This window comes from Pithys albifrons, chromosome 18 (genome assembly GCF_047495875.1).
Source record: "Pithys albifrons albifrons isolate INPA30051 chromosome 18, PitAlb_v1, whole genome shotgun sequence".
NCBI lineage: Eukaryota > Metazoa > Chordata > Aves > Passeriformes > Thamnophilidae > Pithys > Pithys albifrons.
This window is the reverse complement of record NC_092475.1, coordinates 802,145-815,973: the sequence shown is the minus strand read 5'-3', so window position 1 is coordinate 815,973 and position 13,829 is coordinate 802,145. Positions and strand designations below refer to the sequence as shown.

General features: G+C 50.3%; 1 protein-coding gene across 1 annotated transcript in view; it reads left to right on the top strand.

Annotated features, from left to right (window-relative positions):
* The first annotated feature begins 2,703 nt into the window (after window positions 1-2,703).
* The window catches only part of B4GALT5 (beta-1,4-galactosyltransferase 5), a 47,637-nt gene continuing 36,511 nt past the window's right edge, over window positions 2,704-13,829 (top strand). Inside the window, exon 1 of the mRNA XM_071572969.1 lies at window positions 2,704-2,787. Within this exon, the coding sequence (XP_071429070.1) occupies window positions 2,754-2,787 (34 nt within the window). The 5' untranslated portion in view covers window positions 2,704-2,753. The remainder of the gene's footprint in view (window positions 2,788-13,829) is intronic.

The following is a 13,829-nucleotide window of genomic DNA, read 5'->3' as shown; positions in this document are numbered from 1 at the left end:
TGTTCCACCAGTGCCCAGCAGTGTCCTGCCCTCAGCATCAGAATGCTCTTGAATTCAAGTATCAGTGAGTAATTAATCAGCAGTTTTGATCAGTAGATTAAAATAAAGCTTAGACCAGCCTTATCTGGTCTAAGTTCAGATGCCTCCCTGGCACAGGCTGCTGCTGAGAGTTGGGTCTGTGCAGCAGTTCTGACCTGGAAAATGGGGCTAATTAGCACCTTTCAGCTTCCCAAGCCAGTCCTGGCCATGCCCACCCCCCCAGTCTGTGCCAGTCTGAGGGGCTGGGGTGGCAGGGGCTGTGCACACACAGCATGTAACACCATCACAGGCAATTCTGTGCATTTGTGGTCTGACTAGCTCAGGAAATGAAGTGGGGGTTGTACAAACAGACACAGTGATTTCAGTACCTCGGGTCATTTCAAAGGCCCTCAGAATATCAGCCACAAACTCGATGAAAATGAAGTTTTAGGCTCACAGCAGCGACATTGACACTCAGGGTCCATTTACATTAAAGTGAAAGGCACTTGCAGAGGTGTGAAGAAGCCCGAGTTTGAAAAGCAGTGATTTGAGAAGTGGCTGTTTCTCTCTTTGTGTCACTGGAGAGTGTCTGGTCCCTCCACAGGCTGATCCTGCACCTCCTCTCGGCATCTGATGTGGTTTGTGGTGACCTACTTAGATGGTCTTACTGCAGTTATGACCAAGGGTATTTTTCCACACTAGCTAATTTCTGACAATCTGCACTTTGCTAATCCCCTGCTGCCCTAACTCCTTCTCTCCCCCCCAGGAGTGTTGGGGACAGAGTGTCAAACATGGCCCAGCTCAGGGGGCACTCAGAGTGCCCCAGGGCCAGTGAAAAATCAGACTGGCACTTTGCAAGGTGGTGCACGCTGATTTCCAGAGATTTCCATCTTCCTCCGTGTGGGAACTCGGGGATTCCAGGCCTCCAACACATCAGAAACTCAGGCACTTCTGCCTTTTGGTCTGTTTTCAGGGTGTTGGGGAGTGGAGGTTATGACCAACCCTCATCCATCAATAATGAGGCTCGATCCAGAATTTAAACTGATAAAACTCAGGATTTTCCCTTGTGAAAACTCTTCCTTTTTTCTACGAAAATCAAAATTCAGAGTTTGCCAAGGATGCTGGAAGTAGCTGCTCACTAAAAGGTGAATCATCAGAGTTTCCCATTTCTAGGAAGAAACTATTCTGCAAATTTGTGTGTTTTTAGCTCACAATAACTTTTGGCAGTTTCCTTTGCTTTTCTGGGAAGTCCAGTGAGAAAGCAGCAAGTTCTGTTGAATGGGATTGAGGAGAGTGGGTGGGAATGTGGCAGAGCCTCTTGGCTCTGTGCAGCACAGCTCGTGCTCTGGGTCACAGGACAGGAAGAAGCTCCCCAGCTGAGCAGCCCAGTCCTTGACCAGCCCTTATCCTGTCCTCAGAGAAAAAAATCAGTGAAAGGCAACTCTGGAGAGCTCCAGTTCACCCTCTGCTCACAGCAGGGCCAGCTTCAAATCCAGAGGAGCTTGCTCAGGGTCTTGTCCACAGGAATTTTGGAAATCTCTAAGGATGGAGCATCCCCAGGCCATGGATGGAGCTGCTCTGGGAGATCTGTCCTTGTGCTGCACCACTCTCAGCGTGAAGAACCTTTGCCCTGTTGTGCAGCTGGAAGGCCCCTTGTTGCTCTTTACATCTGGTGCCTCTTTTGTTGCCCAGCCCTGGCAAGAGCCTTGTCCTCCCCCCTGTAGCCCCCCTCCTCTGCACCTTGAAGCTGTGCCCACGCTGCTCTGAGCTAAAAGGAGTAGCTGCAACTGTTCTTGATTTCTTGGAATCTACTCAGCCCATTGTGGAGGGGGCCCTGCAGCTGAGTCAGGCAGAGGAAAGGGCATGGCTGGAGACCCCTTGATCTCTGCCTGTGTGATGGGCTCCTGCCTCTGTCACTGGAGTGATGCTCAGCTCTACAGGGGGCTGTGCAGAACAAGGAAAATCTCAAAACTCTCTTTCCTATTCACTCCAGTTGTGCTTGGCATGAGGAGCAGGTCATCTGCCAGGGGAAACTGAAGTTGGAGAGCAGAAAAAACTTCTTTGCAGAGAGAGTGCTCAGGCATTGGAATGGGCTGCCCAGAGAGGGGGTGGATTCCCCATCCCTGGAGGTTTTTCAGCTGAGCTTGGCCGTGGCACTGAGTGCCATGATCTGGTAAAGGGACTGGAGTTGGACCAAGGGTTGGACTTGATGATCTTGGAGGTCTTTTCCAACCCAATCCATTCTGTGTTTCTATGGATGTGGCACTGAGTGAGAATCCACCATGTCTTGATCCAACCCCACTGTGATCACCAGCCCAGGGCACGGAGTGCACAGAGTGCCCTGGGCTGGTGATCACAGTGGGGTTGGATCAAGGGTTGGACTTGCTGATCTTGGAGGTCTTTTCCAACCCAAACCATTCTATGATTCTGTCTGGTGTAAGAATGAAGTCCAGAAATTTTACTGGTTTGCTTTCTCTTTCCTTTTACTTGGTTTTGGTTTTTTTTGGTTTTGGCCTCAGCCTTGGCCTCATTTTTGGGTTGTTTTTGTTCCTTGAGTCTTTCAACTGGCATGATGAGAACACTCCACACCTCTCTCGTTTCACAGGCCCTGTAGCTGTCGTGCTGTCAGTCTTGAGGGATGGAGCAGAAGGAGGATGACTGAAGATGTGACTCCTCAGGCTGTGAGCTGCCTCTCCTCACTGTGCCTGCTGGCCCTGGCCAAAGGGGAGCCACAGATGGATTTTGGGAGCCATGGCAGGGGCCAGGAAGGTAAGTAGAAGGAAGGAGAATTGAGCCAGGAAAGCAGAGGCCTGAGAATGTAGGGAAACACAAACCCAGGACCAACCTCACAAAAGCCAGGATGTGAAAGGGAAAAAATAAAAAGGAAAAGGATAGAAGGAGGACAAGGGTCCCAGGGAGGCCTTGCTGGAGGGGGAGCATCAGAGACACCACAAGCTGCTGGGTTAAGGGATGTGTGAGCACAGGAAGCCACAAGAAGCAGGAGAGGCAGCTGCTGTGGATTATCTCCTCTCCACTGAGCTGCTCTGCTGTTCCTCAGAGCAGGGCACAGGGGCTGAAGTAACCACAGGTGATATCAAATTATAATGTCTCAAATGTTCTGTGTGAAGAGATGGTGATTTTCATGTCTCCTCTCTGACTCATCATCAGGAAATGCCACTGCTTGTTTGACCTGTTGGTGCCAGTGAGAAGGGGCAAGTCCATTTATGCCACTGAGGTAACCACTGAGCCAAGCACCACTGGCATCCAGTGCAGATGGTTTTTCAAGGACTTGGTCACAAGAGAAAGTCATCATTTTGGCAGGAAGCTGTTCAGGCTGCCTCTCACTTGTGGTTTTCTGATGCATGGCTACAGAGAATCTGTTGATTAATGCATGCACTGCATGTTGCTTTTAATAGATCCCAAGAATTTCAGAGTTGTTTAAGCTCCTCTGAGATGATGTGGCTGTAGGTAACACAGTGTTTAGTTCTAATTCTTAAATTATACAGAGCAGCCTAAATAGATAGCTGTGTAGAACACTGAGGGCAGGCAGAGATGAGTAAGTGACCAGCTGTAACCTTGTGCTGGAAATGCAGGGGAAGGTGCTAATTTAGAGCCCAGGACTTGGGGCTGGCTCAGGAGTGGAGGCTGTTGGCTCTAAAGAGCAAGGCCATGCCAGGTTTTCTCTAGGGAGTTGCTTTGGCTGTTACATCAGTCTTTGGCCTTGGAGACATTTGGGTTTGCCTTTTAGATTATCTACAAACACGGTGATCTCAGGCAGGTTAAAGTCACCCTTGAGCCTCTGAAACGCTGCCCTCCCTCCTGCAGCAGGAGAGCAAGGCAGAGGGAGGAGAGTGCCAGACACAGGGAAGGTGGAGGTGCTGTAGAACTACCCTGAAGTGTTTCAATACATCCCTCACCTTCATAGCTTGGATTTATAGTAACAGAAAATTATTTTGGGGGCATGGAGAGGGGCTCAGCTCTAAACTCACCTGAAGTCAGATCCTGATTCTGGCATGGAATAGAATCCATAAGGCTCTAAGTGCAGGGGTTTCAAAGACAAAAATCAGCACTATTAAGAGCACCAAAATCAGCAGTGGCCTTAAAATGGCAATATCTGTGGGCTGCATGTGAGGAGGAAATGCCTATGGGTACAGCACCAAAGGACCAATAGGGCAGTTATTGCTTACAAAACCTGCCTTTTGGGGGCTTCATCACCCCCCAGGACTGGTCCCATCAGAGCTTCTGAAGATCTTGGCAGGCTGGGATGTGAGTGCTGGGGAGCTGCATTGTCCTGAGAGCAACCTCTGTGCAAAAGGATCATCCTCTCCCACTCCCCTCTCTCACTGTGAGACTGAGAAAGGGAACTGATGGCACTGGCACAGGAGAGATGACCTTTGTTATCAAACCCAGGGCATTTCTTTATTGCAGAGATGAAGGTTCAGCTGCCAGTGAGAAGCAGGGAAAGCCTCAGTGTGTAATTTGCTTGCTTTATTGCTTTGGGGCAGATGGGAAGGATTCGCTTAGGCTGACTGATGAAATGCTGAAAATTCTTTTAAACCCTTCACTGTACAGATTTGTTTTTCTATCTTCTTAATGTGCCTTAGTATATGTAGCATTTTATTCTCTTGTTCTCTAGCTACGTGCAGTGGGCATGTGCCTGGGTGCATACACATAGACACACTTGCATCTATAAACATAAACAATAGGCAGGCAAATCCCAAGCACTAGTTCTCAGCACCTACTGTGTCTCCTGTTGCTTTGGTATCTTCTGTTTTAAACCATAGATGCTTAGTTTGTTTGCTTTTTATTGCAAGTTTAGTCTTAGGTTGTGACATGCTTAGCCTGGAATTTATCCAGGAGGAAGCAATGACAGTGGAAATCACATCTCATGGCTGCAGCCAGTGCCCAGCAAGATGTGCTGCTGTAGCCAGGCACAAAAGGTTGTGATTCACCTGCAATGCAAATGGGCTCAGCCCCTGGGAACAGGGACCCAAAGGGCACTGGCAGGGAGTGTTCCCAAGGACACTGTCACGTCACCTGCTGGCACTGCTGGTGAGTGGGTGGCTACGAGGGCTGGAGAGACTGAACTCTGTGCTTGCCTTGGACATGGGGATGGGGTGAGGGGGACCTTGCTGAGAAGCAACAGCCAACTTCTCTGCCCCTGTTTGCTTTTCAGGGAAAAGCAGCTCTCCTGACCCCAATCCCATGCCCTCATTTTTGGCACTGGATGCTGGTTTGTGCCCTGCCACACACCAGCTGCTGCTGTGCCGGGTCTGCACACACAGGGCTGTCCCCATCCATGGAGCTCCCAGCAGACAGGCTCTGCTGGCTGCCTGGTTCAGACACTGACAGGTGGGGCCAGCAGGTGCTACCCCAGAGACAGGACAGAGAGGAATTGTCCTCTCTTGTTTTTGGCTTTAAACAGTGAATTTTTTTGACTGCAAATTTAGGCATTTCATGAATTTCCGAGCTGGTGCTGTGCCGTGACTCATCGAGTCCCCTCTCGCAGCAGTGTGTGATGGGCCTTCTGTCTCACAACGTGACTCTCCCAGCACAAATGGGCTATGTTTAGTGACAGGCTTCGGCAGGAGGCAGTTGCTACTTCACAAATGCCTAAACTGAGGCAGAGAGAGGCTGGAGAAATGTCCCCAAAACAGACAGCAAGTCAACGGGTGAGCTGGGAAGCATCTCACGTGGTCCCCTCCACCTGCGCTCTGACCAACACTTTATCTCAAGACACACAAATACTGAGGAAATCTGCTCCCACTTTTTCACCCCAATCTCCCAGTAAAGAGGTTTTGGTTTGTTTACTGGCACAGACGGCTCTCAGTGACACCACTTACTTATCTGCCCTTTCTGCACACTGCAGGCAACCAGCCAGATGGGCTGGAGCCCAGCATGGTGCAGCTCCACAGCCACGTCTTCTGCCAGCCCCAGGACAAAGCCACACTGCACTAGCCCAGGGGGTCCTCCAGGCCCTGCATCTGCCTCCCAGCAGTGGCCTCCACACTCAGGAAAGGAGGTAAGAGAAGGCAGTGATGACTAAGTACTGTCCTTTCCCACTTCCTCCTGAATGTCTTCCTCAAGTCAATCTACTTTCTTCTTTCAAGGGATGTTTGGTGCTTCATATCAAACCATCATTGCTAGTTCAAGCCTTCCTCATCCTGCCCCAGGTGTGATTTCTGAAGTGTATCTGTGTATTTGGTGCATGTGTGTCCATCCCAGAATTTGATGGCACATTCCATGTGTGCATGTGCAGAGGGGATAACAGAGAAAAAAGATGACAGCAATAGAAACCAGCATTTATAAATTAAGAAAAACAAATAAAATAATGAAGAATGGAAAAATCAATTATGGACATGCCAGAATTAGAACTTAAAAAACCAACTGCTTCCCTTTCCCACCCCCAAAGCCAGCAGGGCCATAATGCATCTCAGGAGACAAAGAGCAGGGCAAGCAGACACAGCCTAGCTCCCAATAGCCCCTCCAGCTACTGCTCAGTACACTGAAATCATGAAAACTTCTGGTATCTGCAGCTTCCTCTGGCACCCAGTCCCATCCAGCAGAGCCGTTTCCCTTTCAGATCTGGGCCTGGCTGCCACCACCTTCCTTGGACATGGGTCCCTACGCTGCAGGGGACCATGAGTGTTGTGTCCCCCTCCACCCATGGTGGGCAGGCAGCAGCTGCTCCCCAGACAGGAGCCACTTGTCACCCAGGAGGTGAAACCCCAATACCAGCTGCAGGAAGTTTGGTATTGCCTGTCTCCTGCTCTCCTCCCTGCACGTCAGCCCTCACTGCCTGCCCCTCCACCTGGGCCTGCTTTAAATGCTGAATACCTGTTCACTGAGGGCAGGGTTTAGGTATTCTCTGGACTACATTCTTATTGGTATATAAATTAAAACTTCTTCCTCCTTCCTTGTTACAGACTATCCTAAAAGCCCTCCTGTCTGAGGGAATTAACAAATCTTTGTGACAACTCTGATAAACAGTGTTTGGTTAGTTGGATTACATTTGCTGGTGCCAGCCTCAAATGAGTCCAAGTATTTGTTGTACTGCTGAGGTGCATCTGCTGTGACATGTCTACAAACAAATGGCAATGGGAAAGGAGAACAACTGTACAAACAACTGTGTTTCTTGCTCACGGCAGTATCCGGAGCTGCTGGGCACTCCCAGGGCCTGTCCCCTCATGCTCACATGAGCAGCCTGCTCTCAAGCTGCCTCCAGAACTGCCCACCCTTGCAGCAGGCAAGAAGGATGCCAGTCTTCTCTGCCCTTTGCCAGTAATGGGATGGCCTGGCACAGGCAGCTGGGACACAGGGAGGCCCCCCAAAGTGTGATTTAACACCAGTGTGCACACAGATTTCCCAGCTGGTCTTGCCAGCTCTGCTCAGTACCCTCCTGCAGCCAGCCAGGGATCTCTGCCCAATGCAGCAGGACCCAGATTTTTGGGAGGCTCTGTTACCCTGTCCATGGTGCCTCTGCTGCCAGAGAAAAGTTCCACAGCTGAAATGATGTAGGTATCCTGTCCAATACCCTGCAAAGTGAGAGCAGAGAGAATAATCACCTGAATGTGCTGTCTCCTGCTCTGCCTGTTACACCACACTCACTCACGTGTCCTTTCTGTCAGAGGCTGCTGCTGGTGGGTTTTATGGGCATTCTCTGAAGTGTCTCCCTGAAAGAATGTTCTGCTGCTTCTGTTATCTCTGCAATCCCTCATCGGGACAGAAATTGCTTTGTTGATAAAACACAGCTCCTGTTCACACCTACTCCACAAATCACTTTTGACACACAACACACGGGCTCCATGGGATACAGAGGGACACCCCTTCCCGTGGCACTGTGGCCTGTCTTGCCCTGGACAGAGAACATGGCTCCTGTAGCCTGGAGCAGAGATAAGGGGAAAAGTACAAATCTGAGAGAGGCAAAGGGGATACTTGGGAAGACAAACACTGTAACCTTGAACATCTTCCTTTCCTCATCCTGTCCCTGAGCTTTTATTGCTGAACATAATGTCCTGTGGGGTGGAATATTCCTCTGGTCACTGGGGGTCAGCTGTGTGTTCCCCCCTCAGCCTCAGCCCCCCAGTCTCCTCCCTGCAGGGGCAGAGTGGGGAAAAGACAAGGCCTTGCTGCTGCACCAGCCCTGCTGGGCAGTGGGGAAAGCCCTGGGTTGTAATCAGTGCTGGTTGTCAGAAATGCAAACCACAGCACCCGACCAGCACCACTGCAGGACTCCCTTCCACCCCAGCCAGACCCAGTCCAGCAGCTGGAGCAGGAGAGCCTGGTGAGAAAAGAGCAAGAGCCAGAGGCAAGGGAATTATTTCTTTCTTGGCAAGGCCCTTCTCCTGGGATCCTCCTCTCCTTCCAAGAAAAGATCAGCTCTGCCAGCCTCCTTTCCCCCCTGCAATAACTCTTCTGATAGATCCAGTTGCTCCTTCTCTCTGCCACAGCCATCCAGCCATGGCATATGGATTGAAGTGGTGCCCTTCCCGTAGCTGTAGTGCTGCTGCTTGTCTCTGTCTCTGGCTGTGGAGTGAGGTGGAGCTGTAACCAGCAGCTCCCCATGCTCTGAAAGCCAAGGGAAAGCCTGAGGGTCAGGCCTTTGGCTGATACTCCAATTTATTTCAGGGTCATTGCCTGAAAAATGGTTGCACAGTCTCAGAGCTCTGGCTGGGATGTACCACGTCACATCCCTCTGTCCCAGCAAAGCAGTGGTGGCTCAAAGTGAGCTGAGCTATTCTAAACCCAGAAATCTGCAGCGCCAGGGGAAACGTTAACAAAAAGCTGCTTGTTTGGTTTAAAATACCCTTACAAACTAAACAGCTTAAATTCCAGGTTGTGTACAATGAACTGCACAGTGTAAAATATTTTTCTTGGTTTATCTGAGAAAAACATGCCAGTGGCAAAGCCAGGCCTAGTTTGTTGTTGTAACTAGGCACCGTTCTTAGCAAACTCCCTGCTAGCTGCATTCAGCCACTGTGAATAACTAATGGTGGTTGCATAAGAAGAGAAACTCTGCAAACCTGCCTGAAACCAGCTGTCATGCTGGTAGTGCAGGGAGCACCTCTCATCTGGGTGAATCATGAGGTGGTGACTGTTTGGGGACACAGCATTTGGGCCAGCAGACCCATTAGGTCCTCATGGCTGGCTGCCTCTGTATCACAGCCCTCGTAGTATCATCTGTAAAACCCTGTAAGGAGCTCCATAGCTTGTGTTTCAGGAAGGTGGGATGTGTGGCTGATGCTTAAATTCTGTGGAATTACACTGCTTTAGTTGGGTGACAGCAAGACAGGAAGAAATTATCACTTCCACTTTTGCTCTTACAAAATGCTGTGTGACTTTCAGTTGGAATATTTCTGGCTGCATTTACATCATGTGGTCACTCAGGTTGTTCACAACACACAAATATGAGCCCTGGTGTCTTGGTTAAATTCTGCTTTGCCACAGCGTCCACCATTCCTGTACTGGCTGGTGATGCTCTCCCTCTCCTGCCCTGCCCCACGTCCCAGGGTCACTGTGTCAGCTGCAGACCCCAGTGTGGGCTTGGGCAGAGATCCTGAGGGTCCCCCAGAAAATACCAGAGCAGGGTCAGCCTGATCATGGATTGAAGCCCCTGTTCCTGATGGCACAAACCCCCTGTCACACCAGAGACATGGTGTCCCTCGGGAAATGCTCTGCCTCTCTCAGGACCCACCCTGACAGGACTGCTCTCTTTCCCTGAGGGCGAACAGAACCACTGCCACCTTGTGCGTGGGGCCGGGCCTGGTGCCCTTCTTTGTGGCTTTCCTGGGCAGATGGTTTGTACATGCTCAGCAAATCCATCGTGCCTGAAGGGTGCTGACCCATCACAGGCACACACACAACTGCACAGCACCTCCACAAAGAACCTGATGCTTCCAGAAGCTGTTGGTCTTGCAGCACATGGACTGTGTGATGGACCAGAAAACACCATTCTTCTGATTTTTGCTGCGTGGCAGCACAGCTGGGGCTGCCATACAGCACTGCTGGCCAGCCTGCACATCCCTGGCTGCTGTAAATCCCTCTCTCTGCAGGTACAACATCTAGGCTGCAAAAGAGCATGTGTCTGGGGAAATGCAGGCAGGCAGCAAGCTCACCTTTGGGGATGGCTGTGGTTGGGAAATGAGTCGCTTCCTGATGCCTTATGATCCCTTGCAGTGAGGGCATTAAATCAATACCTATTTCACTCCTAAAGGCAGGGTCCTGCTTATCTCAACAGCTGATGCTTCAAAGCATTAAGTAATTACAAAAATGAACTGCCCTGCAGAGTGAGATATGCAGGGGAGTAAAGATTTCTTTAAACAAGATTGTTGTGACTGATGCTGTGTAACCTCCAAGGCCACTCGAGAGACATTTGCCCTTGAATTCTGTGGAGAAAGAAGCAGAAGGGACTTGTGTGTGGCACCTCCTGGCCTTGTGTGAAGGTCACTGGGGGGATGATTATGGTGAGCACTTTCTGGAATCAGTGCTGTGAAGACGAGGTGTGAGCAGAGGTGCAGGTGCTGCGTGGTGCAGGTGTGTGCCCTGCCCTTGGTGGCAGCTGAGGGCTCTGTCACCAGCCTTGCACTCTTGAAATCACTCCTGCACTTTCTGCAAAGCCAGGCCAATGTCTGGGAGCAGGCAGTGCCGAGCACTTGCCTGTGCTCCACTCCAGACTTCTGCAAGCAGTGTTGGCATCGAGCCCCAGGTGCAGGGGCCAGGGGCAGTCTGTGTGTGTAGTTTGCAGCCCCAGACTCAGAGTCCTGCTGGTTTGGCTGTTACTCACTCAAACCCTGAGTTTCCTTCTTCCTTCATGCTATGTAATTTCTGGTTGTTAATTTTGCAGAAGCACCCAGTGAAGCTGAGTAATGCTGGGAAGCAGTCTCAGACTGCCTGAGCATGGAGGAAGTTACACATTTGCCATTCGAGAAAATGTATGCAAATAGCTTTTCCAAGGTGTTCTCATCACCATCCACCTTTAAAGCAATTAAACCTCCCTCAGAGTGACACTTCCATGCAAAAAACATTATACAGGACGTCGCCAAACTCCAGCACAGCCAAATAAACCATTGGAGGCAACGATTCTGGGCTCTGAACTGTTGTTCTCCAGATGAGGAATAAATCAGCTGCAGCAGCAAGAGCAGCATCTGTTTTAGAGCTGGTAAAGGTCTCTTTAGCTTGACTTCACCTTCTCTGCTCTCAGTCGTGCTCACTTCTGCAAAGATTTGAGAGCCAGATATTTTTAGAGTGACAGCAGGAGTCCCACAGCAAACAGGATGAAAATCAAGCATGAAAGGAAATCATTAGGATTTCCTCAGAATAAAATAAATATAGTGAAGGTGCAAATGCTCCTTTGGGGGAAAGTAAAAGCCCACAGCACAAACGGTGCCACTGCCAAAAGCAGGCACTAATTAAGCCTAGAGGAGAGGGAATGTGGAAGGGCGGCGGTGCTGCTTCCAGGACATCACTCTCTCAGGCTGAGCTGCTTCCTAAGCCTTGATTCAGCACATGCCTGACCCCTGCCGAGGTCGGTGACTTTTCATCGGGTATTCGAGTGCTCTGGCAGATTGCAGGTTCGGGAGGGGAAAGGGATGCATGGCTGGAATGGGCACCTCTCTCTTACCTGGCACCGCCACCAACGCGCAGCCCAGCCCAGCCCAGGACAGGGCAGTCCAGCCCAGTATAGCCCAGCCCAGCCCAGCCCAGCCTAGCATGGCCCAACCCAGCCCAGCCCAGCCCAGCCCAGCCCAAGACAGCTGAGCCCAGCCCAGCCGTGCCCATGCTGTGCCCGTGCCAGCAGCTCTGGGTGCTGCATCCCAGCTCGGCGCTGCCCAGGGACGCTGCAGGGCCGCAGCATCACCACGGGCAGGCACAGCAGGAGAGCTCTGCAGCCCTGTGGGTTTCCTGGGGGCACATGTGCCAAGGGGACCTGGAAAACAAATGCCCGAGCTCCTGTTGGCTGTGCAGGGCGAGGGAAGCCTCCCCCTCCTCATCTGACCAAGATGAGCAGGAATCACTCTGTGCCATGTTCACTGTGAGGCTTCTGAGCCACAAACCCCAAAACAGAACCCGACCTTGCTGGGATTTTAAGAAAAATGGAAAGCTGCACATGTCTCAAGAAAGCCCTACAAGCCCTTTCCTTGTACATCAAAGGGCAATGACTATAGAGGCAGCGCCTGGGTGGTCAAGAGGTTCATCTCTTTGCCTTTCTAATTAAATATTTATTCCAGTTAATCAAAATCCAAGCTGGGAAGAGGGTTAATATGGATGGAAGGCTTCATACTTTATTGCAGCAACATGTTCATTGTCTCAGGTTTTTGAGAGGGATTTGGTTAAGTAATATTTTAAAATCTGGATAAATTACTCACACTGAATTGCACAATAATTTTCTCTCTTACTGTCTGAAATTTCCTTCCTTGGGAAGTTTTGGAAGGTACAGCCTGATGTGTTCCCTCGACTGAATATTTAGATCTCAAAGGCATTTTATGAGCCTTTGCACAAGTCCACTTTGTCTGGGACAGATGATCATCCTTCAGAGGTGGGCTGATGCAAACAGAGGCAATGAAACCATTCGAATCTCTGCAATGGGTCAGGAGAAGATAAACATTTTAGCCCGTTTCTCTGATGAGAGCCACCTTCCAAGTGCACATGGAGCTCTGCAAAATGATTTCTATGGATAGTGCCTCCTTTTGGGAGCTGTGACACATCTGTTGACTGCGGTGGAATGAGTCACCCTATGGTTAGGCACATGTACAGGTGCAATTAAGATCAGAGCCCTAATAGTCTTGTTAGAAAGTGTAGTGGGTGGCATAATCAGGGAACTGGTCTACAGCACTCCTGCGTGCAGGGAGCACCTCGTAGTGTTCGGTGGAGTTTTCCCATCTTAATAAACAAATACCTGCTTTTGGTTTCCTTTCTGGTACTGCCGACACTTCGATGTGAGATAAAATAGCTGCACCCGTGGGTGGCAGTGGTCTAATACCCAGCTGAAAATGCCAGGGCCACTTAGGTGTGCTCTTATTGCCAAATTAAGTACACACCCTGTTGTGTTGTTCTGAAAACCTGCTGCATCAATAATTATGTCTCTGATCTGGTGCATGGCATACACTGAGCATTTATTGCATACGCTGGGGCTGTGGGTGTACATGTAAAAAATATTTACATTCCTACTGAGCATGCATTCTGTGTCCTGCTCCTGCTCAGAGCCCAGGATGACACTGTGTTGCCTTTAAATGGAGCTGGAACAAGCCTCATGTTGCAAAGAGACATTTAGTGAACCATGGAGGGAACACACGCTGCTTTTGCAGGGCCGAGGGCTGGTCAGCATCAGCCCACCCCAAGTCTCTGTCTGCGAGCGACACAGCTCAGGTTCCTCTTTGCTCACAGACCATCTGGCAGCAGAGGCTCCAGGGAAGAGCCAAAGCAAGCAGCACTGCTGAGCAGCTGGAGGGCTGACACGGGGAGCTGCTGAGTGTCCACACCTTTAGAAATGGAGGCATTTTCTTAATCACGGGATGGAGGCTACTCTGGAAAGTCTCTACCATGGGGGCCGAAGGTACCAGAAGCTGCAGAGTCCATGACAGAGACTGCAAAATGTTGGAGAGGGCTGTGACATGCTTGCTACAATCTGTCCTTTGCTGAAGTGGCAGAAGAAAGATTATTGGTGCAGATGAGACAGTCCACGTTCAGTCTCTGTGGAAAGGAGCAGTAAGAGATGGGCAGTTAAAGCAGAACAGCCTTTTAATAACTGTTTCAAATCCCAAATCATGTGCCAGCCCTTTTATCTGCTCTGAGGTCATCTCCTTGTAAGGGTC